Source organism: Ascaphus truei, chromosome 4, assembly GCF_040206685.1.
Source record: "Ascaphus truei isolate aAscTru1 chromosome 4, aAscTru1.hap1, whole genome shotgun sequence".
NCBI classification, from domain to species: domain Eukaryota; kingdom Metazoa; phylum Chordata; class Amphibia; order Anura; family Ascaphidae; genus Ascaphus; species Ascaphus truei.
Window position 1 is genome coordinate 391,690,320 of NC_134486.1, and position 27,600 is coordinate 391,717,919.

The 27,600-nt window shown below is 39.5% G+C and overlaps 1 protein-coding gene across 1 annotated transcript in view; it reads right to left on the reverse strand.

Moving 5' to 3' along the window:
• The window catches only part of LOC142493880 (cytochrome P450 2K1-like), a 119,194-nt gene that overhangs the window by 9,130 nt on the left and 82,464 nt on the right, over positions 1-27,600 (reverse strand). Inside the window, exons 7-8 of the mRNA XM_075598575.1 lie at positions 24,736-24,920; positions 23,192-23,333 (exon numbers count right to left, since the gene is read on the reverse strand). Of these exons, the coding sequence (XP_075454690.1) occupies positions 23,192-23,333; positions 24,736-24,920 (327 nt within the window). The remainder of the gene's footprint in view (positions 1-23,191; positions 23,334-24,735; positions 24,921-27,600) is intronic.

Sequence of the window (27,600 nt, forward strand, 5' to 3'; positions counted from 1 at the left end):
TGACTAGTAAATACAATATTACCTAGAAATATTAAATAATATTTCGTGATAAAGTGATTAATGTGAATTGCTTATAAACCATATATTAATATTTATTATTAGATAATATTATCACAGGGAGTGAAGTGCTCCTATGGTGATTGAAAAATTAATAAAATAGAATATAGTGTCTAATAAATGGCCTACGATATTTAGCCAAAGGAACCTATGTGATGGAGTATAGATCATGGGGATGGATGGTTTATCTTTCCAGAAGGAATGGCTTAAGGTCGAATTCTATGTTTAGTCCCAAGGGGGTTAATGTTTGCAATTCGTAAATCCAAAAGGATTCTCTCTTACCTAACGTACCTCCCCTATTCCCACCGCGCCAGTTGGTCGTAACAGCCTCAATCGCTACACATTTTAGACCCTTAGGGTTTTTACCGTGCACTAGGAGAAAATGGCTCGACACGCTATGTGAATCCAGACCTCTTTTAATATTATAGATGTGTTCGTAGAACCGACGTTTAATCGGTCTAGTGATCATGCCCACATACTGCAGACCACAAGGACATTCAAGGAGATAAATAATATTTGTGCTGTTGCATGTAATGTGTTGTTGAATGGTATATTGTTTTGAAGTTTGAGTTGAAGTGAAAGTTAATTGTTTAGAACTAAATTTACATGCTGTGCATGTATTACATGTGTAGTACCCTTTAGTGACATTTTTGTTTATATTTGTTCGACATTTAGATCTAAGTGGACAACTGGGAGCTAACCTTTGGCCTATGTTTGGTGCATTGGTAAATATTATTTTTGGTTTCAAAAGGGAGTATTTTTGATAAATCCGTGTCTTTTCTCAGAATTGGCCAATACTTTTGAATAGTTTTCCTTATCCCTGGTGCCATCTGGTTAAATTGTGTTATGAATGGTATTTGAGTTTGTGTATTGGATGATTTGAGTTTATACTCCAAAAGAGTCGATCTGTCTAATGCTTCGACCTCAGAGATAATTTTATCAAGATGATTTGATGGATAATTTTTATCGATAAATCTATTTTTAAGGTCCTGCGCTTGGGTTTGGAATGCTTCTGTTGTGGAACTATTTCTTTTAAGTCTGATAAATTGACCTTTGGGGATGTTATTGATCCACGCAGACCTTTGGGGATGTTATTGATCCACGCAGGGCTGTGATGGCTATTGGCGTGCAGATAATTATTCGCCTGAACCTTTTTAAAATGAGTTTTAGTAAGGATGGTGTTATTATAAATATATATAACTAAATCTAAAAATTCTAATGAAGTATTACTGGAGGCAAATGAAAATTTTAAATTAAAAGGATTATTATTAATGTACATTTGAAACCTGTCAAGCTCATCTAGTGAGCCAGACCAAATAAAGAAAATATCGTCTATGTAGCGCCGCCATAGCACCAGGTTCGCTCCAAAGGGGCAGCTGGACCAGATGTAATTATTTTCCCAGCTGCCCATGAATAAATTAGCATAACTGGGAGCAAACCTGGTACCCATGGCGGTACCACATATCTGCAAATAATATAAATCATTAAAATTAAAATAATTATGTGAAAGTATAAATTGAATGCCTGAGGTGAGAAATGATTTAAGTGATGCTGTAATGGAGGGATCATTATCTAAGAAATGGTCAATAGCCTCACAGCCCTGAACGTGGTCGATAACTGTATATAGTGATGTGACGTCGGCTGTGACTAAATAATAATGTGGTTGCCATTGAATGTCCTTGAGTGTCTGCAGCATGTGGGTAGTATCCCTAAGGTATGAGGGGAGTTTTATAACGTACGGTTGTAGATGATGATCGATGAATTGCGACAAATTTGATGTAAGAGACCGGATGCCCGACACAATGGGGCGTCCCGGCGGTTGGTTGAGATTTTTATGGATTTTGGGTATTATATAAAAGATAGGGATAATGGGAAACTGGTTATATAAAAATTCAAATTCCTGTTTTGTTATGGCATTTGTATCCAAACCTGTGTTAAGAAATACAGATAGTTGTTGCAAATAATTGTCAGTGGGATTAGAGGAGAGGGGTTGGTAAGTAGAGACATCTCCAAGAATACGCATTGATTCCTGGAGATAATATGTTTTGTCCATAATTACCAACCCCCCTCCTTTATCGGCTGGCTTCATTACGATCGAGCCATTCTCTCCAAGTGCGCGCAGCAGATGTTTTTCCTCCATAGTGAGGTTATGTTTTTTAATTTTGTAGTTTCGACTCTGCTGTTCCAGGTCGTCGGTGACCATTTGTGCAAAAGCATTAACAAATGGCCCACCCGCAAACCTGGGAAAGAAAGTCGAAGGTTTTTTTAAACTGGTATTGGTACTAGGTACAGGGTTGATAGGGAGATTTAGACTGCTGTCCTGACGTGACACTGCGTCTTTGACGAAATATTTTTTGAGACATAGCTTTCTGACATATTTCTGTACGTCCACACAAAGTTGAAAGCTATTCGGGCCTATAACAGGGGCAAAGGACAGTCCTTTAGAGAGTACCTCCTTTTCTTTATTAGATATTGGCTGTTTACTAATATTAAATATATTGGTGTAAATGGGAGTTACCGTCTGAGTTGTTTCCCTAGTCTTTCTGCCTCCTCTCTTTCCTCTATTGTGTTTTTTCTTTTTCTGTCTCTTGATGTCCCTTCTTTCCCTAGCAGATCTTTTATTGCTTCTCTGGCGTTCTGCTGCTCTCTTGTCCTTCTCCAGTCTAAAAAAGAAAAAGTTGGTTTATCCCCTTTAGTCTGGTTGGAGCTATTATTTTCTTGCTCAAAGTCTACCAGTGGTTGATACTTATTGCTTTGCTAGTACTGCTCAAAGATGCTGTCAATTTCCCTATCTAAATGTACAACTGGTGTTTCAGGTTTATTAGTCTGATTGGGCTTCATGCGTTTATCTACTCTCTTAGGTTTGGGGGACAAAAATTGAACTGGTTTAGGAGTAGTCTCTTTATTGCTGATGATCACTTTTTTATAGTGATCCGGTATCTTGTGAGAGTAATCCTTTGGAATATTGGCTTTAGGGTGTCTATATTTAACATTTTCTTTTGATGTTTTTTTCCAACTCCTATAGCACCCCGTCTTATAGTCAATTCTATCTCTTTGGAATTTGGACTGTTTGCGACCTATAGTTTCCTTCTGGAAAGTGTCCATCTTTAATTTAATTTTATTTTCCAGGGCTGGCAATTCACTATGGTCTTTGAAAACTTCAAACTGCTCCTTTAAATGATTGATCTCACTATCCAACGTCTGTAATAGAATTTTACGTTTGGATATGAGTAATCGAATGAGTTCAAAGGAACAGTTATCAAGAATTCTATTCCATTCCAAGAGGAACTCCTCACTATGGAAATCTGTAGTAGATGGTTTAAAAATTCTTTATCCACGTGGTATTCTTTTCTGCTCAACATACTTCTCAAGTGTGATCACATCCCACATTTGCTTGATCTCACTCATAAGTGATTTTTCAAGTCTTTCAACAAGATCATACATGTTATCTGGGACTTCCTCCCTATCAACTGGTGGGTCATCATCTGAGAAGATTTTATCAATATCAATATGTCTATTTGCTCGTAGGGCAAATAACTGAGACATGTGAATGTATAGGGATTTAAGCTGCTAACCTAGGGGAATGGGTACAGAGTGGAAAACAAATAGGTAGCGCTATATCCCAATAGGCAGGCAGCCTGTGATATAATCCTGACCCCCAGTCAGGTAATGAGTATGACAAAAAATATATCTATGGCACTCTGCACTAGTAATATACCATATATATTATATAAATAAATTTATACAACCAGTGTCGTGGATATTATCCCTTTGGTATAGATGCTCCACACGTGGTGGGTACACATGTAAGGAAAGAAAATCAAAACATAGTGTAATACTGTTATACACACATATAAACATGCAACATGAGACAGACGTGGAGAACAACAGGTGACAAACTCGCATAATTGTGGTTTGGCCACATACACTATTACTTATGTGGTCTAACAGCTTTATCCACCTTCAGTTTTATCATGTTATATAGTGATAATGTTTTATTGTATCCTATGGTTCCAAAATTATGTATGTACTAATAATATACTTTTGTGTAATATATTACTTAATAATAATTGTTTATTGTCATTTTTCATTTTTGTCTTGTGTCTATGTTATGTTTGTGACGCTGAGAGTCCCAGCGCATCCATCTGCGCATGATCAAGTTCACAATGGTGTACTGCACCTTTAATACGGGACTTTATATACCGGGACATACAGGGACTACTTTTTTATATCACGTTTACCCCTGAGGAAGAAAGTTTTACTTTCGAAACGCGTAGGGTGGTTCTGTGAGGTCTCCCACACTCAGTGGTGATTATTGTCCCCCTTGGAATCGATAGCTGCTACCTGCGGACTGCTGTTTCTTGGCGCAAATCCATCTGCATTTGAATCTGCTCCGGTTGGCGCGCTTTCAGCGGCCAGGCAGGAGGCGTCTACAGCGGCCAGCCTACACGCCAGCATCACGTGTCCACGGCGTACAGAGGCGGATGCCACAGGCTGAAGGACCCGGCACTATCCACGCAGGAGACTCCACGTGTGAGCCCAGGAGTTTGTTACAGCAGCAGCCATCCACAAGAGGGGATACTCTTTAACAATATCCACTGCCTGATACCTTCTTACATTCGGTAAGCAGGAACCCCCACTTGAGTTGGAGTATCCTACCAGATCCTTATATATGTTTTTATGTATTTTTATGTATTTTTAATGATATACCTTATTAAATGTGTTTGTAATTTGTCACCTGTTGTTCTCAGCGTCTGTCTCATGTTGCATGTTTATATGTGTGTATAACAGTATTACACTATGTTTTGATTTTCTTTCCTTACATGTGTACCCACCACGTGTGGAGCATCTATACCAAAGGGAGAATATCCACGACACTGGTTGTATAAATTTATTTATATAATATATATGGTATATTACTAGTGCAGAGCGCCATAGATATATTTTTTGTCATACTCATTACCTGACTGGGGGTCAGGATTATATCACAGGCTGCCTGCCTATTGGGATATAGCGCTACCTATTTGTTTTCCACTCTGTACCCATTCCCCTAGGTTAGCAGCTTAAATCCCTATACATTCACATGTCTCAGTTATTTGCCCTACGAGCAAATAGACATATTGATATTGATAAAATCTTCTCAGATGATGACCCACCAGTTGATAGGGAGGAAGTCCCAGATAACATGTATGATCTTGTTGAAAGACTTGAAAAATCACTTATGAGTGAGATCAAGCAAATGTGGGATGTGATCACACTTGAGAAGTATGTTGAGCAGAAAAGAATACCACGTGGATTAAGAATTTTTAAACCATCTACTACAGATTTCCATAGTGAGGAGTTCCTCTTGGAATGGAATAGAATTCTTGATAACTGTTCCTTTGAACTCATTCGATTACTCAAATCCAAACGTAAAATTCTATTACAGACGTTGGATAGTGAGATCAATCATTTAAAGGAGCAGTTTGAAGTTTTCAAAGACCATAGTGAATTGCCAGCCCTGGAAAATAAAATTAAATTAAAGATTGACACTTTCCAGAAGGAAACTATAGGTCGCAAACAGTCCAAATACCAAAGAGATAGAATTGACTATAAGACGGGGTGCTATAGGAGTTGGAAAAAAACATCAAAAGAAAATGTTAAATATAGACACCCTAAAGCCAATACTCCAAAGGATTACTCTCACAAGATACCGGATCACTATAAAAAAGTGATCATCAGCAATAAAGAGACTACTCCTAAACCAGTTCAATTTTTGTCCCCCAAACCTAATAGAGTAGATAAACGCATGAAGCCCAATCAGACTAATAAACCTGAAACACCAGTTGTACATTTAGATAGGGAAATTGACAGCATCTTTGAGCAGTACCAGCAAAGCAATAAGTATCAACCACTGGTAGACTTTGAGCAAGAAAATAATAGCTCCAACCAGACTAAAGGGGATAAACCAACTTTTTCTTTTTTAGACTGGAGAAGGACAAGAGAGCAGCAGAACGCCAGAGAAGCAATAAAAGATCTGCTAGGGAAAGAAGGGACATCAAGAGACAGAAAAAAAAAAAACACAATAGAGGAAAGAGAGGAGGCAGAAAGACTAGGGAAACAACTCAGACGGTAACTCCCATTTACACCAATATATTTAATATTAGTCAACAGCCAATATCTAATAAAGAAAAGGAGGTACTCTCTAAAGGACTGTCCTTTGCCCCTGTTATAGGCCCGAATAGCTTTCAACTTTATGTGGACGTACAGAAATATGTCAGAAAGCTATGTCTCAAAAAATATTTCGTCAAAGACGCAGTGTCACGTCAGGACAGCAGTCTAAATCTCCCTATCAACCCTGTACCTAGTACCAATACCAGTTTAAAAAAACCTTCGACTTTCTTTCCCAGGTTTGCGGGTGGGCCATTTGTTAATGCTTTTGCACAAATGGTCACCGACGACCTGGAACAGCAGAGTCGAAACTACAAAATTAAAAAACATAACCTCACTATGGAGGAAAAACATCTGCTGCGCGCACTTGGAGAGAATGGCTCAATCGTAATGAAGCCAGCCGATAAAGGAGGGGGGTTGGTAATTATGGACAAAACATATTATCTCCAGGAATCAATGCGTATTCTTGGAGATGTCTCTACTTACCAACCCCTCTCCTCTAATCCCACTGACAATTATTTGCAACAACTATCTGTATTTCTTAACACAGGTTTGGATACAAATGCCATAACAAAACAGGAATTTGAATTTTTATATAACCAGTTTCCCATTATCCCTATCTTTTATATAATACCCAAAATCCATAAAAATCTCAACCAACCGCCGGGACGCCCCATTGTGTCGGGCATCCGGTCTCTTACATCAAATTTGTCGCAATTCATCGATCATCATCTACAACCGTACGTTATAAAACTCCCCTCATACCTTAGGGATACTACCCACATGCTGCAGACACTCAAGGACATTCAATGGCAACCACATTATTATTTAGTCACAGCCGACGTCACATCACTATATACAGTTATCGACCACGTTCAGGGCTGTGAGGCTATTGACCATTTCTTAGATAATGATCCCTCCATTACAGCATCACTTAAATCATTTCTCACCTCAGGCATTCAATTTATACTTTCACATAATTATTTTAATTTTAATGATTTATATTATTTGCAGATATGTGGCACCGCCATGGGTACCAGGTTTGCTCCCAGTTATGCTAATTTATTCATGGGCAGCTGGGAAAATAATTACATCTGGTCCAGCTGCCCCTTTGGAGCGAACCTGGTGCTATGGCGGCGCTACATAGACGATATTTTCTTTATTTGGTCTGGCTCACTAGATGAGCTTGACAGGTTTCAAATGTACATTAATAATAATCCTTTTAATTTAAAATTTTCATTTGCCTCCAGTAATACTTCATTAGAATTTTTAGATTTAGTTATATATATTTATAATAACACCATCCTTACTAAAACTCATTTTAAAAAGGTTCAGGCGAATAATTATCTGCACGCCAATAGCCATCACAGCCCTGCGTGGATCAATAACATCCCCAAAGGTCAATTTATCAGACTTAAAAGAAATAGTTCCACAACAGAAGCATTCCAAACCCAAGCGCAGGACCTTAAAAATAGATTTATCGATAAAAATTATCCATCAAATCATCTTGATAAAATTATCTCTGAGGTCGAAGCATTAGACAGATCGACTCTTTTGGAGTATAAACTCAAATCATCCAATACACAAACTCAAATACCATTCATAACACAATTTAACCAGATGGCACCAGGGATAAGAAAAACTATTCAAAAGTATTGGCCAATTCTGAGAAAAGACACGGATTTATCAAAAATACTCCCTTTTGAAACCAAAAATAATATTTACCAATGCACCAAACATACACTGGCGACACACTTTATTCGAGCTCGGCTAGTCCCACGAATTCGGGTATACCCGGGTGTATTGAGGTTTGTGACTGTTTTCTGCCCGAGTGCATTGAGGTATTTTCCATGCAGGGATTGAAGCATTTTATTCCCGCTGGCTGCAATACTGCACAGTACATATATATATACTGCATTACAATTCATGAATTTATGCCATCTGGTAGACACGCGAAGCATTGCAGCCTATTAAATCCTAATCATTATCATTTAACAGATCAGCCGCCCGTCAGCCAGGCATGAACCCAGGCTGGGAAGGCAAATGCAACGGGGCTTGTCAGAGGTGAGGAGCGGCGCATTCCAGGTATCTGCCAGGTACATACCGGGTATTTGCTCGAATAAAGTGTGTCGGTGCAGTAGGCCAAAGGTTAGCTCCCAGTTGTCCACTTAGATCTAAATGTCGAACAAATATAAACAAAAATGTCACTAAAGGGTACTACACATGTAATACATGCACAGCATGTAAATTTAGTTCTAAACAATTAACTTTCACTTCAACTCAAACTTCAAAACAATATACCATTCAACAACACATTACATGCAACAGCACAAATATTATTTATCTCCTTGAATGTCCTTGTGGTCTGCAGTATGTGGGCATGATCACTAGACCGATTAAACGTCGGTTCTACGAACACATCTATAATATTAAAAGAGGTCTGGATTCACATAGCGTGTCGAGCCATTTTCTCCTAGTGCACGGTAAAAACCCTAAGGGTCTAAAATGTGTAGCGATTGAGGCTGTTACGACCAACTGGCGCGGTGGGAATAGGGGAGGTACGTTAGGTAAGAGAGAATCCTTTTGGATTTACGAATTGCAAACATTAACCCCCTTGGGACTAAACATAGAATTCGACCTTAAGCCATTCCTTCTGGAAAGATAAACCATCCATCCCCATGATCTATACTCCATCACATAGGTTCCTTTGGCTAAATATCGTAGGCCATTTATTAGACACTATATTCTATTTTATTAATTTTTCAATCACCATAGGAGCACTTCACTCCCTGTGATAATATTATCTAATAATAAATATTAATATATGGTTTATAAGCAATTCACATTAATCACTTTATCACGAAATATTATTTAATATTTCTAGGTAATATTGTATTTACTAGTCACTGTATTTTATATAGTATATTATTATTGTCTCACACATCATTATATATACACTCACATTTTTATACACATTAGTGTATATTATTATATATTCACACATCACTCCCCCTATAGTATATGCCACACCTATATACATTTACATATATTTTTACACATATTGGCACACCAAATATTTTAACACATCACGGGGCACATTTCACCCCTTAGTCACCTATTATATTAGCCAATCAATTTGGATTACACTAAGTCACATTCTGCTCAATATATTTCTCGCATAATTGTGGTTTGGCCACATACACTATTACTTATGTGGTCTAACAGCTTTATCCACCTTCAGTTTTATCATGTTATATAGTGATAATGTTTTATTGTATCCTATGGTTCCAAAATGATGTATGTACTAATAATATACTTTTGTGTAATATATTACTTAATAATAATTGTTTATTGTCATTTTTCATTTTTGTCTTGTGTCTATGTTATGTTTGTGACGCTGAGAGTCCCAGCGCATCCATCTGCGCATGATCAAGTTCACAATGGTGTACTGCACCTTTAATACGGGACTATATATACCGGGACATACAGGGACTACTTTTTTATATCACGTTTACCCCTGAGGAAGAAAGTTTTACTTTCGAAACGCGTAGGGTGGTTCTGTGAGGTCTCCCACACTTAGTGGTGATTATTGTCCCCCTTGGAATCGATAGCTGCTACCTACGGACTGCTGTTTCTTGGCGCAAATCCATCTGCATTTGAATCTGCTCCGGTTGGCGCGCTTTCAGCGGCCAGGCAGGAGGCGTCTACAGCAGCCAGCCTACACGCCAGCATCACGTGTCCACGGCGTACAGAGGCGGATGCCACAGGCTGAAGGACCCGGCACTATCCACGCAGGAGACTCCACGTGTGAGCCCTGGAGTTTGTTACAGCAGCAGCCATCCACAAGAGGGGATACTCTTTAACAATATCCACTGCCTGATACCTTCTTACATTCAGTAAGCAGGAACCCCTACTTGAGTTGGAGTATCCTACCAGATCCTTATATATGTTTTTATGTATTTTTATGTATTTTTAATGATATACCTTATTAAATGTGTTTGTAATTTGTCACCTGTTGTTCTCAGCGTCTGTCTCATGTTGCATGTTTATATGTGTGTATAACATTATTACACTATGTTTTGATTTTCTTTCCTTACATGTGTACCCACCACGTGTGGAGCATCTACTGTATACCAAAGGGAGAATATCCATGACACTGGTTGTATAAATTTATTTATATAATATATATGGTATATTACTAGTGCAGAGCGTCATAGATATATTTTTTGTCATACTCATTACCTGACTGGGGGTCAGGATTATATCACAGGCTGCCTGCCTATTGGGATATAGCGCTACCTATTTGTTTTCTATAATTTGGATGTTGGTATACCCAATATGCTACCATTTGTTATTCTATGATATAATGAATCCCTGGCGTGGATATATCTTGAATTTCATCATGACTTTATTCACTTAAAAGTATATCTATTTACATATTTTTACATTTGTTTATATCCTTATATAGATATCCATTTTTTTTTTGTAAGTTACATTTTATTGCAAATTTCAGACAAAAGATACAATTTACAATACATCATACTTGTGATCTGAAGAGTAATCTCAACTGTGAATTGTTATCTAATCTGAGAGAATTCCCGGCTTTTCGGGTGCTACTCTGCCGTGAATAACAATAATAAATAATAAAGAATAAGAATAATAAAAATTTTTTTTTTTTTTTTATAATAACAAAAAAAAATGGGGGGGCTGGGGGGAGGAAAGGTAGGGTGAGGGAGGGTCTGGGAGGGGCACCACTCCAGGCACTATCTGCTATCTACTGTTCACCATCGACAAATCGCTGCCTTTCCTACACCGTCCTACATCGTCCCAGTCAGGTCATCCCCGCCACTGTCTTGTCTGTGTACTCGTCTCATTTCGGGATCTCACACCCAAAAGAGAACGCATCTAAAACTATCATCGCCAGATTGTTTACTCTCTACCCCGGGGATATCTGTCTGCGCCAGCCAAGGTGTCCATACTTTTAGGAAATTGGTGCCAGTGTCGTTAACTAAACTCGTCAACTTTTCCATCTGGCAGATAAACCACATTCGATACCGAATCTTTGGGATACTTGGAATATCGGGGCGTTTCCATAATGCTGCGATCTCGCTCCGCGTTGCTATTGCGAAATGTGCTATTAATTTATTGTGTTCTTTGGACAGTCCCATTAATGGTCTGTTCAAGAGGAACAGCTGTGGGTCTGGGGGAATAGTGAGGTCGAATATCCTCTGTATCCAATTTCTAATTTCTTCCCGCACTGGGGAGATCCCCGGGCAGGACCACAGCATATGTAACAGGTTGGCTGATCCCACACACTGCCTAGGGCACAGCGGGGAGGATCCCGGCACGAACTTGGTTAATTTCATTGGGGTAAGGTACCACCGCATTAAAACCTTATATGCATTCTCCTTAAGTGTGATGCAAATTGAGCTTTTTGCCGTAGCTAGGTATATAGCATTCCACTCCTCATCTTCTAGGGTCTCTCCCAAATCTTTCTCCCATTGGATTCTAAAAGACAGTGTTTGCTGTCTAGAACCTGCATAATCGATCACCTCTCCGTACAGCTGTGATGTGAGTCCCCTAGTGTCGGTCTCTGCCAGACAGAGCTTTTCAAAATTCGTCATGGGGGATAAGGGGCAAATTTATTGTAGAATGCTCGGAGCTGGAGGTATCTAAAAAAATCCGAATGGGGTATATCTTTCTCTAACCTGACGTGGTCAAATGTTTTAATCTTTCTGTTGTAACCCTCCAGGTCTTTGATCCGTATAAATCCTTTTTGTTTCCAAATTGACTCATCTTCCCCTAGCAGGCCCGGAGCGAACTTGGGATTGTTCCAAATTGGGGACATTGAGGAATTACCTGTTGTGAGGGAGTATTTAATCTTAGCAGCCTCGCAGACAGATAACGAGTTGGTCATCGAGGAGAGCGGCGCGCACGCGAATTGTCACGCTGTTTTAGGTAGCCAAATCAAGCTGCTGAGTTTTAATGGAGCACATGAAGCACTCTCTAGCTCCACTCATCTTTTCAGTTGCGGGTTGGATTGCCATTGTACAATTTGGCTTAATTGAGCCGCTTTGTAGTATGAAAGCAGGCAGGGTATTGCTAGGCCACCCGCTAGTGCAGGTCTTTTCATATTTAATTTATTGACTCTCGGTTTTTTCCCTCCCCAGATAAACTTAGAGATTTCAGACTGAAGTGAGAGCAGAGCCTTCAGTCTAAGTGGCACTGGTAACGTCTGGAAAAGCTATAGGGTACGGGGGAGTAAGTTCATTTTGACGCTATGTATCCTACCTATCCAGGATATCCGTATGGAAGACCACCTATGTACTGTAGGTCAGATATCAATGTCCGAATTAGGTTGGGATAATTTGCGTTACAGATGTCTCTGGAGTCTTTGGTTATGTAGACTCCTAGATATTTTATGTATTTCTGTTGCCAATTGAATTTAAAGTTTAGTTGTATCAGCTTCTCTACATGTCTAGGGAGATTGATGTTGAGGGCAAATTTAGATTGATTTATTTTGAATCCAGAAATGTCCGAAAATCTGTTTAATAAGTCTAAGAGGTTTGGAAGGGATGTGAGGGGTTTTGAAATAATTAAAAGGATATCATCTGCATACAGGGCCGCTTTATGTGATTGAGAATATGCGTTTAACCCTGTGATGTCCGGATTTCCTCTAATTTGCACCACCAGTGGTTCAATACATAGGGCCAACAGAAGAGGGGACAACTGGCATCCCTGTCTCGTGCCGCTTTCAATTTGAAAGGGAAGTGATGGGAAGCCCTAATGTATCACCCTGGCGGTAGGTCCTGAGTATAGATAGAGAATCGCCCCACTAACCCGATCCCCAAAGACAAATGCCCCAAGCGTCTCTCTCAGGTACGGCCAGTCTATCCTATCAAAAGCCTTGTTGGCATCCAGACTTAACAGCATACTTTGTGTGTTATTTGTATTGGCTAATTCTACCAGATCAATAAATCACGAGTTTTGTCCGCTGCCTGTCTTCCCTTAATGAATCCAACCTGATCTGGGTGTATAAGTCTGTGTAGTATTAGACATAATCTATTGGCCAATAATTTAGCATATATCTTAATATCGGTATTAATTAGGGATATGGGCCTATAACTTTTGCAATCCAGCGGATCCTTACCAGGTTTATGAATTAATGATATAGAGGGGTTTCTATCTCCAGACACGTGGTACAGCAATGGGGTCATCATTTGCTCCTTCCTATGCCAACCTATTCATGGGTTGGTGGGAGGAGATCCACGTGTTTGGAGATAGAAAACCCTATCGACAACACATAGTAACTTACCACCGGTACATTGATGATCTCATCATTGTCTGATTGGCACTATCACTGAATTAGATAACTTTTTTTTCTTATCTTATCACCAACAGTTATAATCTCACCTTTACACATCACTATCACTAACACCACATCAATTTCTTGGACTTGTGCCTTTATGTCGGTTTGGACATGCAAGTATATTCCAAAATATATTGGAAACAACACTCTCGTAATACCTTGCTACATGCGTCCAGTTGCCACAATCCCAATCTTATTAAAGTTTTGCCATATGGACAATTCCTGCGTCTTCGTAGAATTGTTCCACTCTGGAAGACTATGATATCAGCTCTCAAGAGCTCACAGAAGGGGTTATGACTCTGGTAATTTACATCAGGCCTTTATTCGAGCAAGAGATATACCTAGAGATCAATTGATTAATACAGATCTCGCTACTTATTGTCATATTAAACAGATTAAAAATAGTCATGATTCAAAATCAGATTTTTCTGAACCACCATATTTCATCATGCAATTTAGTACACAGTCAATTAATATTAAGTTCATAATTAAGAAACATTGGAAGATTTTAAATACTGATGTACTTTTGAAAGATATGGCTGCTATGGATCCAAAATTTCTATTTAAAAAGGCCCACACCTTAGGAAACATGGTTTCACCAAGTATGGTCTCTACAAATAAAAATGATGCTAATAAATATACTTTGTTCCCCAACCTGTTAGGTTGCTTCCCATGTGAAAAATGCAAAATCTGGCAATATGTTCAAAAATCTAATACCTTTAGCAATAGTGAAAATAACAAAAGTTTAAAATCCTCTCCTTCATCAATTGCAACTCTGATCATGTTACATAGTTACATAGTAGATGAGGTTGAAAAAAGACGTACGTCCATCAAGTTCAACCTATGCTAAGTTTAGACAACAGATACTTTATCCTATATCTATACTTACTTATTGATCCAGAGGAAGGCAAACAAAAAAACACATTAAGAGGAAAAATTAATTCCTTCCTGACTCCAAGAATTGGCAATTGGATTAATCCCTGGATCAACATCCTTCCCATGTATACTTATTTAGTATATCCCTGTATACCATTCCCATCTAAAAAGATGTCCAACCTTTTTTTGAACAAATCTATTGTATCTGCCATCACATTCTCCATGGGTAATGAATTCCACATTTTAACTGCCTTATTGTAAAGAACCCATTCCTTTGTTGCTGGTGAAATTTCCTTTCCTCCAACCTTAAGGGATGGCCCCGAGTCCTTTGTACTGCCCGTAGGATGAATAGTTCTTTTGAAAGCTCCTTGTATTGTCCCTGAATATATTTGTATATAGTTATCATATCCCCTCTTAGACGCCTCTTTTCTAATGTAAATAAATCTAATTTAGCTAGCCTCTCCTCATAAGTTAGAATGTCCATCCCCTTTATCAATTTGGTGGCTCTTCTCTTCACTCTCTCTAGTTCCATAATGTCTTTTCTTAGGATTGGTGCCCAAAATTGTACTCCACATTCAAGGTGTGGCCTTACTAATGCTTTGTAAAGGGGAATAATTATGTTTACTTCCCTTCCATCCATTGCCCGTTTGATGCAAGATAAGATCTTGTTTGCCTTTGCAGCTACTGCATGACATTCGGCACTATTGCTAAGCCTGCTGTCTACAAGCACTCCTAAATCCTTCTCCATCAAGGATTCCCCCAATATATCTCCATTTAATTTGTAAGTCGCCTTTTTATTCTTGCATCCCAAATGCATAACCTTACATTTATCTGTATTAAACCTCATTTGCCATTTACCTGCCCACGTTTACAGTCTCTCCAAGTCCTTCTGAAGAGAAATTACATCCTGCTCTGATTCTATGACCTTACACAATTTAGTATCATCAGCAAAGATGGAGACTTTGCTCTCGATCCCAACCTCAAGGTCATTAATAAACAAGTTAAAAAGCAGGGGTCCCAGTACCGATCCTTGAGGTACTCCACTCACGACTTTAGCCCAACCTGAAAAAGTTCCATTTATGACAACCCTCTGTTGTCTGTCCTTTAACCAGTTTTCAATCCAGGTGCATATATTATTACTGAGTCCAATTTTCTTTATTTTGTACACCAACCTCTTGGTTGAAACCGTATCAAAAGCCTTTGCAAAATCTAAGTAGACCACATTAACTGCATTACCCTGGTCTAAATTCCTACTTACCTCCTCAAAGAATCAAATAAGGTTAGTTTGGCAAGATCTATCCTTCATAAATCCATGCTGACTATTTCTAATAATTTTGTTTTCCATTGGGTATTCCTGAATATTATCCCGTATTAAACCTTCAAGTAGTTTCCCTAGTATTGAAGTCAGGCTTACAGGTCTGTAATTCCCTGGGTGTGATCTAGCTCTCTTTTTAAATATAGGCATCACATCTGCTTTACGCCAATCTTGTGGTACTGAGCCTGTGGAAATGGAGTCCTTGAATATTAAATATAATGGTTTTGCTATTACTGATCTTAACCCCTTGAGAACTCTTGAATGTATGCCATCGGGGCCAGGTGCCTTATTTACTTTAATTTTTTCAAGTCGCTTATGAACTTCTTAATCAGTTAACCAATTGTTCATGAATATGGAGGTTGTGGCTTCCTCCTGTGGCGCTACTATTGAACTTGATTCTTCCCTGGTAAACACAGAGGCAAAGAATGTGTTTAATACCTCTGCTTTTTCCTTATCTCCAATAATCTGCCTACCCGTCTCACACTGTAAGGGTCCTATATTTTCTTTTCTCATTTTTTTGTTATTAAGGTACTTAAAGAACTTTTTAGGGTTGACCTTACTTTCTATTGCAATCCTTTTTTCATTATCCATTTTTGCTAAATTAATTGCCCTTTTGCAATTTTTGTTACATTCCTTATAATTCTGATACGATGTCTCTGTCCCTTCTGACTTAAAGAATCTAAACGCCTTCCTCTTCTTGTCCATTTCCTCCCCTACCTGTTTATTTAGCCACATTTTGGTTTTGACTTATTTTTTTTATACTTATTACCCAAGGTATACACTGATAAGTGTGCTTTTCTAACAATGTTTTAAAGACTGCCCATTTATCTTCTACATTTTTCCCTGCAAAAACATCATCCCATTGTATTACTACTAGATTAGACCTCAGTTTATTAAAATCTGCCTTTCTAAAGTTTAAAATCTTTGTTGAACCCAAGTAATCTGTTTTTTGATCATTTATTTCAAATGAGACCATGTTATGATCACTGTTACCCAAATGTTCCAGGACTTGAATATTTGTTATTACTTCTACATTGTTTGATATGACCAAATCCAGAACTGCCCCTCTTCTGGTTGGTTCCTCAATAATTTGGGTCAAATAAATATCTTTAAGCACCCCCAAAAACCTGTTTCCTTTTGTTGTAACGCTAATCTCATTGCCCCAGTCTATGTCTGGATAATTAAAATCCCCCTGTAACAGGGGATTTATCCCTGTTCAGGTAATGTGCCTCTAATCCAGCAGTGTGGTGGTTAACTGCTGGTAGTCAATTAACAAAACACCACCTGCCTGATTAGATGGCTTAGAAAGCCTGTCTTTTGAAACAGGAAGTGAGAACTCTTTAGCTGACACCTGAGCTGAACTTTTAGACACACTTGACTTGAGCTCTGCCAAAAGATAGAAGAGCTGCTTTCAAGACACAGGGAAAACTTCTACACCTGTATGCTGACCAACCCTGGAGACAAGGGAGCTGAAGCAGGGACAGTGAAGATTTTCCCTCCAAACCACAAGGAACAGATAAGACTTTCATTCTTAAAAGACTGCTTATATCTGCTTATTGCATGCTATGTGTTTAGGGTTGGGAGAATTGCTTAACTAACGGAGATGTGAATTAATTGCATAGGAGTTCACTAGAAATACTCCCAAGTGGATAGAAGCTTTGTACCCCCCCCCCCTGTGTTTGGATACTTTCCTGATGAAAAGGTAAAGGCACAATAAAGTCTATTATAATTTCACCTTATAAAGCCTCCCATTGTGTACCTCTGTGAACGTCCGTCTACACCCCCATTATGCAAACATGACCCAGTTTTGATGCCTTCTCCATTTGCAAAAGTATTTTAGCTTCCTCAATCTCACAGATATTTGGTGGTTTATAGCATATTCCCACAAACATTTTCTTTATACTTTTAACTCCACTGCTAATTTCTATCCACATGATGAAAAGGAAAAGGCACAATAAAGCCTATTATAATTTCACCTTATAAAGCCTCCCATTGGGTACCTCTGTGAATGTCCGTCTACATATGGTGTCCGAGGTGGGACAAGAGGTGTCTTTGTAGTTAAAAAGGACCGGAGATTTTTATGTGAAATTTTTTTGTTATGCTTTTTGCCTACAAACAGTCTAAACAACTTGAAAAAAAATAAACCTCTCATGCAGCAGAGGCAGAGTTAAAGTGATACACACCACTGAAACTTACACTGCACTGAAACTTACAAAAACCACAGATGGACTCTTTTCCCCAATCCCAAGAGACTGCTGAAGCAGGTAAACCTTTAATTTCCTATCACAAAGTTTAATGCGGTCATTGAAATAGGGATTTTTCCTTTTAGCCATAGTCAGGGTTCAAGAAGTGAGCCAGCCCTTAAAAAGGGATAGGTGTTTGTTGTTTTCAAAAGTTTCGCTGAAGCAGTGAGTACAGATGGTGACCCATGAGGGGTACTGATTTTGCAAATAAAGGTTGCCACACCGCATAGGGCTACCAGCTGTGAATGGAGTATATGCAGAAAAGTGTAAAAATTGATACAAGACTGTGCTGAAGCAGGGGAATTTTTAGCAAACAAATGCTGAGTGTATAATTTCCCTATAAAGGAAAAGGTTTTTCAAAGCCAATTGCTGAGTGTTGAGTCCACTACAAAGAATGTTTTTTTTTTCTGCAAGTAAAAAAGTATGCCTATTATCTTGGGAGCAAAACAGACACCCAAAGTGTGAAGTGTGAATGCCATAATACCCAAAGATGAGACTGAAAATTACTGAACTCAGGCAGAAAACCAAATTCTGTTGCTGAAGCGGAGGATTACACCTAGCAAGTAAATGGTGTATAGCAAATAGACTTTTTTACCTAGCAACTGCACATCTTGTATACCTGATAAAAGAAAATGCATGCACTGTACTGCTGATATTGAAAAAAAAAATTACCCAAGAAAGAAAAGTCTACAGAGATGCCTGTGAGAGCTACGACCTCTACAAGCACAATATGACCATCTGTAGGACTACCACAATTGGGGGTTCTAGCAAATACGGTGGCAACAACTGCAATAGCGCCTCCTGAGGTCAGGAAGAAAATTACACCTGATAGCCTAAAAATGGAGGACAAGATACAGCATTCCTGTAATGAACCCTACCCCACGGAAGAGTGGCCCTTACAGTCCAATAAAGAGGAAGACATCTCTTACGGGGAAACCGAACCCCAAGAATGGTGGGGGTGCCTGAACTTGGCACGAACAGAAAAGACCGCTCCCTTTGATGACGAACATGATCAGCAGGAGACAGAGCGGGAGCAGTGGATCACCGAATACGGTGTCATCCAAATCAAAAAGGAAGAAAAAGAAAAGTGGTTCTTCACTTACCGTGGAAGTAACAGACACGTCCGCAGATCCTGTGGAGGAAAAGGGGGACCGAATTGCTCTGCAGCCTAGAAAAAATGGAGAATTCGTCCCACGGTTAACCGAATATCCAGAGGGCCCAAGGCAGAAATTGTGTACCCCAAAGAAGTGTCTGTCCGGTGCCAACAGTGAGGAACCCTCAACCAGTCATCCCAGGGAAGTGAAGCCGGAACCAGTGAGTGACGATCCCTCGACCAGCCCTGAAGACGCCCTAAAAATTGCCAGGCATGACTGTGATCTGCTCTGTGAAGAATTGGAAAGGGAGAGAAAAAATAATGCTGAGATACAGAAGACTGTGCTCGCAATTTACTCTGCGGCCAGGACAGAATTGGACGATCTCAAGACTGAGCTAGATACTGCAAAGGCTACTATTTCCGCCATGGATGAAAAGCAGAGCCAATCTGATAAAATGGTGGCTACGCTAAAGCGGAAGTATGAGGAGGCACTGAAGCAGATGACAGTCTTCCAGCAAGAGGTTCACCCTCTTCGTATAGAGCTGAATGCCTCACAACAGGAGGTCAACAGTGTCCGGATAGAAGTGGACGTATCTCAGAAAGAGGTTCAGACACTCCACAGAGCACTGGATGCCTCACATCATGGGACCAACAGCTGCCGCACAGACCTGGAAGTTTCCAAAAAGGAACTACACAGTCTCACTGAGGAGCTGGACATTGCTAAAGAAACTATTGGTAATCTTGATACAGATCTCAAAGTCTCTCAGAAGGAGCTTCAGACCCTCAACCTAGAGAAGGATGTCTCACGCCAGGAGAGTGTCATTCTCAAAGCAGATGTGCGTAAATGGAAGGAGGACTGCAAAGAAGCCCTGAAGAATACAGAGACTGAAAAAAGAGAAAATTCAAGATTAAAAATAGAAAACTTAAAACTGAAAGAAGAAAATTTTCAGTTGACAGAAGAAGTCAAGGAAAAGTTTGAAGCAGAGCACCGACTGCAGAACCAACTGCAAGGTCTGCGTACACACCTCCAGTATGTTGAGGAGAAGCAGCAAACGCTGCAGGAAGAAAAGCTGCAGGCTGCTAAAGAAATTCAAGTGCTGCAGGAACGTCTGATGACCCAGTATGTCCCCGCAAAGCAGCATGAGAAACTGAAGGCTACCCTGAGCATCACCAAAGCAACGCTAAAAGCCAAGTTTAGAACCCAGGTGACGCGGCACAAAAGGGAGCACAAGAAGGTCCAGAAACTGAAACAAGTAACTGTGGCCCAAGCAAAGAAGTTCATAGTGCGCCACAAGGCAACAAAAATTACAGAGCTCCAGAATATGAATGAGACTCTGATACAGACTCAGAGAAAGCACCAGTATCCCACAGTAACTAATACCCGTGAGGACAAGGGTACAGTGAGAGTTGGGGACTCCATGCAACTTCAAAACAAAATTACGAAGTTTGAGCCACCTAAGAAAGCACTAGCCAAACCTACAGGTGCCCAACAGGCAACAAACAGAGGTAGGAGTGCAGAATCAAAACAAGAAGAGTCCTTAGCTGAGGAAGCTGAAAAAATAGGACGGTCTCTGGAAAAGGAGGTGGAGGTGCAACTCGGTCCCAAAGAAGCTGAACTGGCGACTCCGTGGTTTGGAGAAACTGCAGAAAGACCACTTCAAGAGCAGAAAACTCTAAGGGCTAGTCCTAACGGCCCTACAACTGTTGCCATACACTTTGTCTACAAAAAGAGGAGTGCCCGACGCAACAGAAATCTCATGACCGCGCACGAGATAAAAAGACTTTACGTGGAAAAAGTCCTCCTCGAGCGACTGAGGAGTGCTGCTCTCAAGCACCTTCGGGAGGAGACAAAAATAAACTGGAGAAAGGGCTCCAATCCCAGCGGGACAGAGGATTCTCTTCCTCCATCCACTCTCATTCAAGTCACAGAAAGATCTCAAATGAGAGTGGAAGGATGGGCTTTGGCCGTGGTAAGCCAGAGCTTCCCACAAACAGGGGAGGTATGTAACAGGGGACTTATCCCTGTTCAGGTAATGTGCCTCTAATCCAGCAGTGTGGTGGTTAACTGCTGAAAGTCAATTAACAAAACACCACCTGCCTGATTAGATGGCTTAGAAAGCTTGTCTTTTGAAACAGGAAGTGAGAACTCTTTAGCTGACACCTGAGCTGAACTTGGAGACACACTTGACTTGAGCTCTGCCAAAAGATAGCAGAGCTGCTTTCAAGACACAGGGAAAACTTCTAAACCTGTATGCTGACCAACCCTGGAGACAAGGGAGCTGAAGCAGGGACAGTGAAGATTTTCCCTCCAAACCACAAGGAACAGATAAGACTTTCATTCTTAAAAGACTGCTTATATCTGCTTATTGCATGCTATGTGTTTAGGGTTGGGAGAATTGCTTAACTAACGGAGATGTGAATTAATTGCATAGGAGTTCACTAGAAATACTCCCAAGTGGATAGAAGCTTTGTACCCCCCCCCCCTGTGTTTGGATACTTTCCTGATGAAAAGGTAAAGGCACAATAAAGTCTATTATAATTTCACCTTATAAAGCCTCCCATTGTGTACCTCTGTGAACGTCCGTCTACACCCCCATTATGCAAACATGACCCAGTTTTGATGCCTTCTCCATTTGCAAAAGTATTTTAGCTTCCTCAATCTCACAGATATTTGGTGGTTTATAGCATATTCCCACAAACATTTTCTTTATACTTTTAACTCCACTGCTAATTTCTATCCACAAGGTCTCTACATTTTCATCATTCCCTTCATAGACATCATCCCTTATAATAGGTTTTAGATCCGGTTTAACATATAGACATACTCCACCTCCCCTTCTATTTGTTAGATCCTTCCGAAAATCCCTGGCTGTGCTCAAAGCTGTGACCATGCAGCAAGCTTAAGCCTATAGGGAACCATGTTAAAAATGGTTTTTGAAGCAAAAAGTGGCACTGTGTGCTCATTTGCATGTCATTTCCCAGAATCCCTTGCTGCAGTGGAAGTGCTGTGTGCAGGGTGATAATGGTGAAAGGCGGGGTTGCAGACCTGCCTAAGACATGCAGATGAGCATACAGTTGTATTTACATTTGCATATTTGCTTTGCTGTAGAGGGTTTTTGTCACTTTTTTTACTCACCATAACTTAACTCAGTATGGTAAACCACATCCTTTAGCTTCTTTGCATACCCAGTTCACCAACCCTACACTGATGAGACCATTAAGGTCAAAACAGCTGTCTGTGGGTGGTTTTCTGGGTATGCACCTTAACCCTGGCTGTGCTCAAAACTGTGACCATGCAGCAAGCTTAAGTCTATAGGGAACCATGTTAAAAAAGGTTTTTGAAGCAAAAAGTGGCACTGTATGCTCATTTGCATGTCATTTCCCAGAATCCCTTGCTGCAGTGGAAGCTATGTGCTGGGTGATAATGGTGAAAGGCGGTGCCTAAGACATGCAGATGACCATACAGTTATATATATATATATATATATATATATATATATATATATATATATATATATATATATATATATATATATATATATATACAGTGTTCGACAAACCTATACATTTGCACGCCCCGGGCGAGTGGATTTAACATCGTGGCGAGTGCCTCACACGTTTGGTACTAGGTGGCGAGTAGATTTTTTTGTTCGGCGAGTAGATTTTTTGGTGATTTGTCGACCACTGTATATATATATATATATATATAGATCAAATGTAATACAATATTACTGTGCATGTCAGAATGATTCAAAATATTCACACCCGGAGTTATGTGCTGTATTTAATACATTTATTTTCATTCACCTGAGTGCTGTCTCCCTTTTTGCTGCTATGCGGTAATGTATACTTTTATTATTTATATGGGACATGCACCTATTCATTATTGAATTTCTATTGGAGTGCCAGTGATTTTTTATAATATATATATATATATATCAAATGTAATACAATATTACTGTGCATGTCAGAATGATTCAAAATATTCACACCAAAAACACTACTTTATGAGCTTGTCACAGTATACAGTCCAAAATATAAATTTTCTATCAAAATGAAAGACAATTCTATTTCACAAGCACAGATACCTGCAGAAAATGGCATAAAAGCTGCTTTCTTTATGAAATTGCCCTCTGAATCAAGGAAATGATTTGGATTGAATTGATCTGGCTCTTCAAATTGTGTCTTGTCATGCAGAACAGATGTGAGCAATGGGATAATAAATGTCCCCTGGAAATGAAAAAAAATGTGGATTAGCTTAAATAAATGGTTTAAAAAAGGAAGCATTCACACTCCCTTCCTTCCTTCACTTAGCCTATATAGAGGACAATTTAAACTGAAAATAATATTCATGGTTTTTTTTAAAACAAAAATGCTTTTACAGTACACATATTAACATAATATTTAATAATTGTATTAATTATTTCTTGGAGTCAATGGAAAATCACATTGTTCATAAAAATCCCAGACAGTGATGAGTTTCTTTTACTTGGAAAGATGTTATTTAATAAATAACAATATCCTGTAAACTATGCTTTATGTCCCAAATACCAGAAGGCTCGCTTTGCACATGCCTCCGAGATAAAGTATATTAACCAGACAATTTCAATCACAATTTTAAGATAGAGACCCTGAAAACACACATTTTAAATTAAAGCTCAGCAATTAAGCATTTTCATAGTTCTCTAATGTGACTACATGACTCACTGCATACAGTATGTACTTACCCTTTTGATCATGCCTTCCAAATGTTGAACTTCCATGCAGTGCTTCTGCCTGCCATCGTACATAAACTATTTTGGGTAAGAGACTCCTTGCTTTTAAATGGGATGCACATATCCTCATTTGTATTCTTTTCCCCTGTATTATATCTTATAAAACACTGCACTGAGTGCACGGTTGTCACTATATAAAATAGAAATAGACTATGCAGTGCAGTAAAACCCTGACAAGTATGTACTTCATGTCTAAATAAAGAAATTGTAAGGATTCTGCTCGATTCGTGCTGGATTTTGCGGCCAGTTCAGGTTTTCCAGACTCCTGCCCTTTCTGCTTAACTGGCCATTTTGTGTACTGGTAGCCTGCTATACAAGGTGGCAGTTCCTGGTGGGAGTCACCAAGCAAAGTTCATACGTTGCAGATCTTGTTGGTTTTTGCTGTCACGCTTTACCTTTTTGCCTATTTTGGTTCCCCTGTTGCTGACCCTGGACCGTGACCCCGACCTCGCTGCTTTCTGCCTGCCCTGAGCTCAGCTTGTCTTATGGACTTTGCAACTCTGCTGCCAGCCCTGACCCCTGCCTGCTTACTGACCACGGATACTCTTACAGGACTCTGTCCCTGGACTCAGTTCGGTTTATTTACATCCCTACCTCAGCCCTGCAGTTCCGCTACCTGATTTGAGATGAGCACCATCACATAAATGTACAAATGTTGATTTCTTAGGCCTACCACAGAGTACAGTATTTCACTTATAAGTGCCCGAGGATGGGAATTGATGCTGGATTCAGCTAAAGCCAGTAGCAGGGTTGAGCAATACTGTACTAACACAATTATTGTCAGGTAATCAGATTCCAACAGTATTGTCTAAACAATAAATGCTAGCTTTAGTTTGGAATGCAAATAATAGACTTACTTTTGGAATAAGATATCCTTTAAAATTGACATCTTTAGTAGTTTCATGTGGCAAGCCCATTGGAGCAGCGACAGCAAATCTCTGGATTTCATGCATAACTGCATTTGTGAAAGGCATTTTTGTATGGTGATTATAGTTAGGTTGTGCTGATCCTATCACTCTCGTGATCTCTTCCTGTACCTTTTCTGAACATAAGAAAAAAAAGAATGTATATATATATATATATATATATATATATATATATATATATATATATATATATATATATATATAAAATATATTATTTGTAACCCACACTGCTCGGCTCCTTAGGAGTTTATATCAAATGGCTCTTAACTTAGCTTGCTCAGTCTTTGTTACCTTGTCAGGGTGCTAAACCTGTGCAGGGTGGGCATTGGTAATGCAATGGTGGGTGTCAGAAACTTTATATAAATGAACAGCAGATTTTTAATCATCGTCGATTAAGTCTCATTTACATTGTGAAATACAAACTAACTAAAAAACTCTCTATCGGCGCTCGATCCAAGTGACAGGTGATTATAAATGATTACACCAAAATGAGTGACTCAAGTGTAAACAACAAATGCTGCCTAGGGGGCAATCAACAATAGATCGTTCAAATCCAAATAACAATACAAATAAATACAAATAATGTCCCCGGCGCAAAAATGTGGTGATGACGTCAGTGGCGCAGCGCCCAAAGTGCTTCCCCACACACCAGGATACGACGCGGGTGACGGCTGACAGCGTGCACTGTACTAGGCTCCTCCTCCCTACGCGTTTCGTGACGCTACGTCACTTCCTCAGGGGAAGGAGGAGTCCAGTACTCTTGTGCCTTAAATACATGCACTAAACTAGTATCTGCCCACAGATGGGCGGCGTTACTTAATATCAAGTGGGAGGTTAATTTAAAGGACCAGAAACAGCTCGCTTCCTATATTGCGCCGTTGGGGTCATGCTAGTCCTAACTTATAACCCTCTCACACTGACATTCCAAGTCTCCTTAAAAATGCATAATTAAACATACTATGACATTAAAATAAGCACTTGTTGTTGGGATTAATTGCTTATATAAAAAAACATATAAAACAATTGATAAAATTACATAAAAGATGGTGACATAATACAAAGATGGATATACAGTAGCAGATCAATTTAGGGATCTTTCAAAAAAGAAGCTAAGTCAAAATCAATATTTAGACCTAAAGGGGACAGGGTTTTTAATACATATATCCAATAACTTTCTCTTTTTGACAGCATTCCCAGCCTGTCCCCCCCACGCCAATTTGGTTTTAGATGTTCAATACCCATACATACAAGGCCATCAGGAATCTGATTGTGCACTAGCTTGAAATGATTAGAGACACTATGCGTCTCGAGACCCCTCTTAATGTTATATATATGCTCGGCAAATCGCCTTTTGAGGGGTCTCCCTGTGCGCCCTATATATTGCAACCCGCATGGGCATTGCAGTAAATAAACACAATAGTCTGTCTTGCAGTTAATAAATGTTTCTATATCATAGACCACTCCTGTTTGGTTTGATTGAAAGGTTTTACTCCTAACACTATTCTTGCACCCAATGCATTTGCAGCATGTATAATAACCTTTAAGGTTATTTAACCATGTGACGATTGCGGAATCTACATCACACATTCCCCAATCTGTGAGGTCAATAAAATAGATAGAAAAAGTATTCTATGTAAGGACCCTCCAATAACCACTATAAAGAAATCTGATTCATTTCCATTTTTTGTAACCCAGTACAGTGGTCTGGCCCCTACGATAACAAAGGTCCTCACTAAGCATTGGGGCATACTACAGAGGAACCCAGTTCTGAAAGAGATTGTCCCAGATAAACCCAAGATAGTATATAGACGGGCAAAGAACTTGAAATCCCGGCTGTCACCAAGTTGTCCCTTTGGTGGCCTTCGAGACCGCCACGTCACATGGTTAAATAACCTTAAAGGTTATTATACATGCTGCAAATGCATTGGGTGCAAGAATAGTGTTAGGAGTAAAACCTTTCAATCAAACCAAACAGGAGTGGTCTATGATATAGAAACATTTATTAACTGCAAGACAGACTATTGTGTTTATTTACTGCAATGCCCATGCGGGTTGCAATATATAGGGCGCACAGGGAGACCCCTCAAAAGGCGATTTGCCGAGCATATATATAACATTAAGAGGGGTCTCCCACGCATAGCGTCTCTAATCATTTCAAGCTAGTGCACAATCAGATTCCTGATGGCCTTGTATGTATGGGTATTGAACATCTAAAACCAAATTGGCGAGGGGGGGACAGGCTGGGAATGCTGTCAAAAAGAGAAAGTTATTGGATATATGTATTAAAAACCCTGTCCCCTTTAGGTCTAAATATTGATTTTGACTTAGCTTCTTTTTTGAAAGATCCCTAAATTGATCTGCTATATCCATCTTTGTATTATGTCACCATCTTTTATGTAATTTTATCAATTGTTTTATATGTTTTTTTATATAAGCAATTAATCCCAACAACAAGTGCTTATTTTAATGTCATAGTATGTTTAATTATGCATTTTTAAGGAGACTTGGAATGTCAGTGTGAGAGGGTTATAAGTTAGGACTAGCATGACCCCAACGGCGCAATATAGGAAGCGAGCTGTTTCTGGTCCTTTAAATTAACCTCCCACTTGATATTAAGTAACGCCGCCCATCTGTGGGCAGATACTAGTTTAGTGCATGTATTTAAAGCACAAGAGAACTGGACTCCTCCTTCCCCTGAGGAAGGTACGTAGCGTCACGAAACGCGTAGGGAGGAGGAGCCTAGTACAGTGCACGCTGTCAGCCGTCACCCGCGTTGTATCCTGGTGTGTGGGGAAG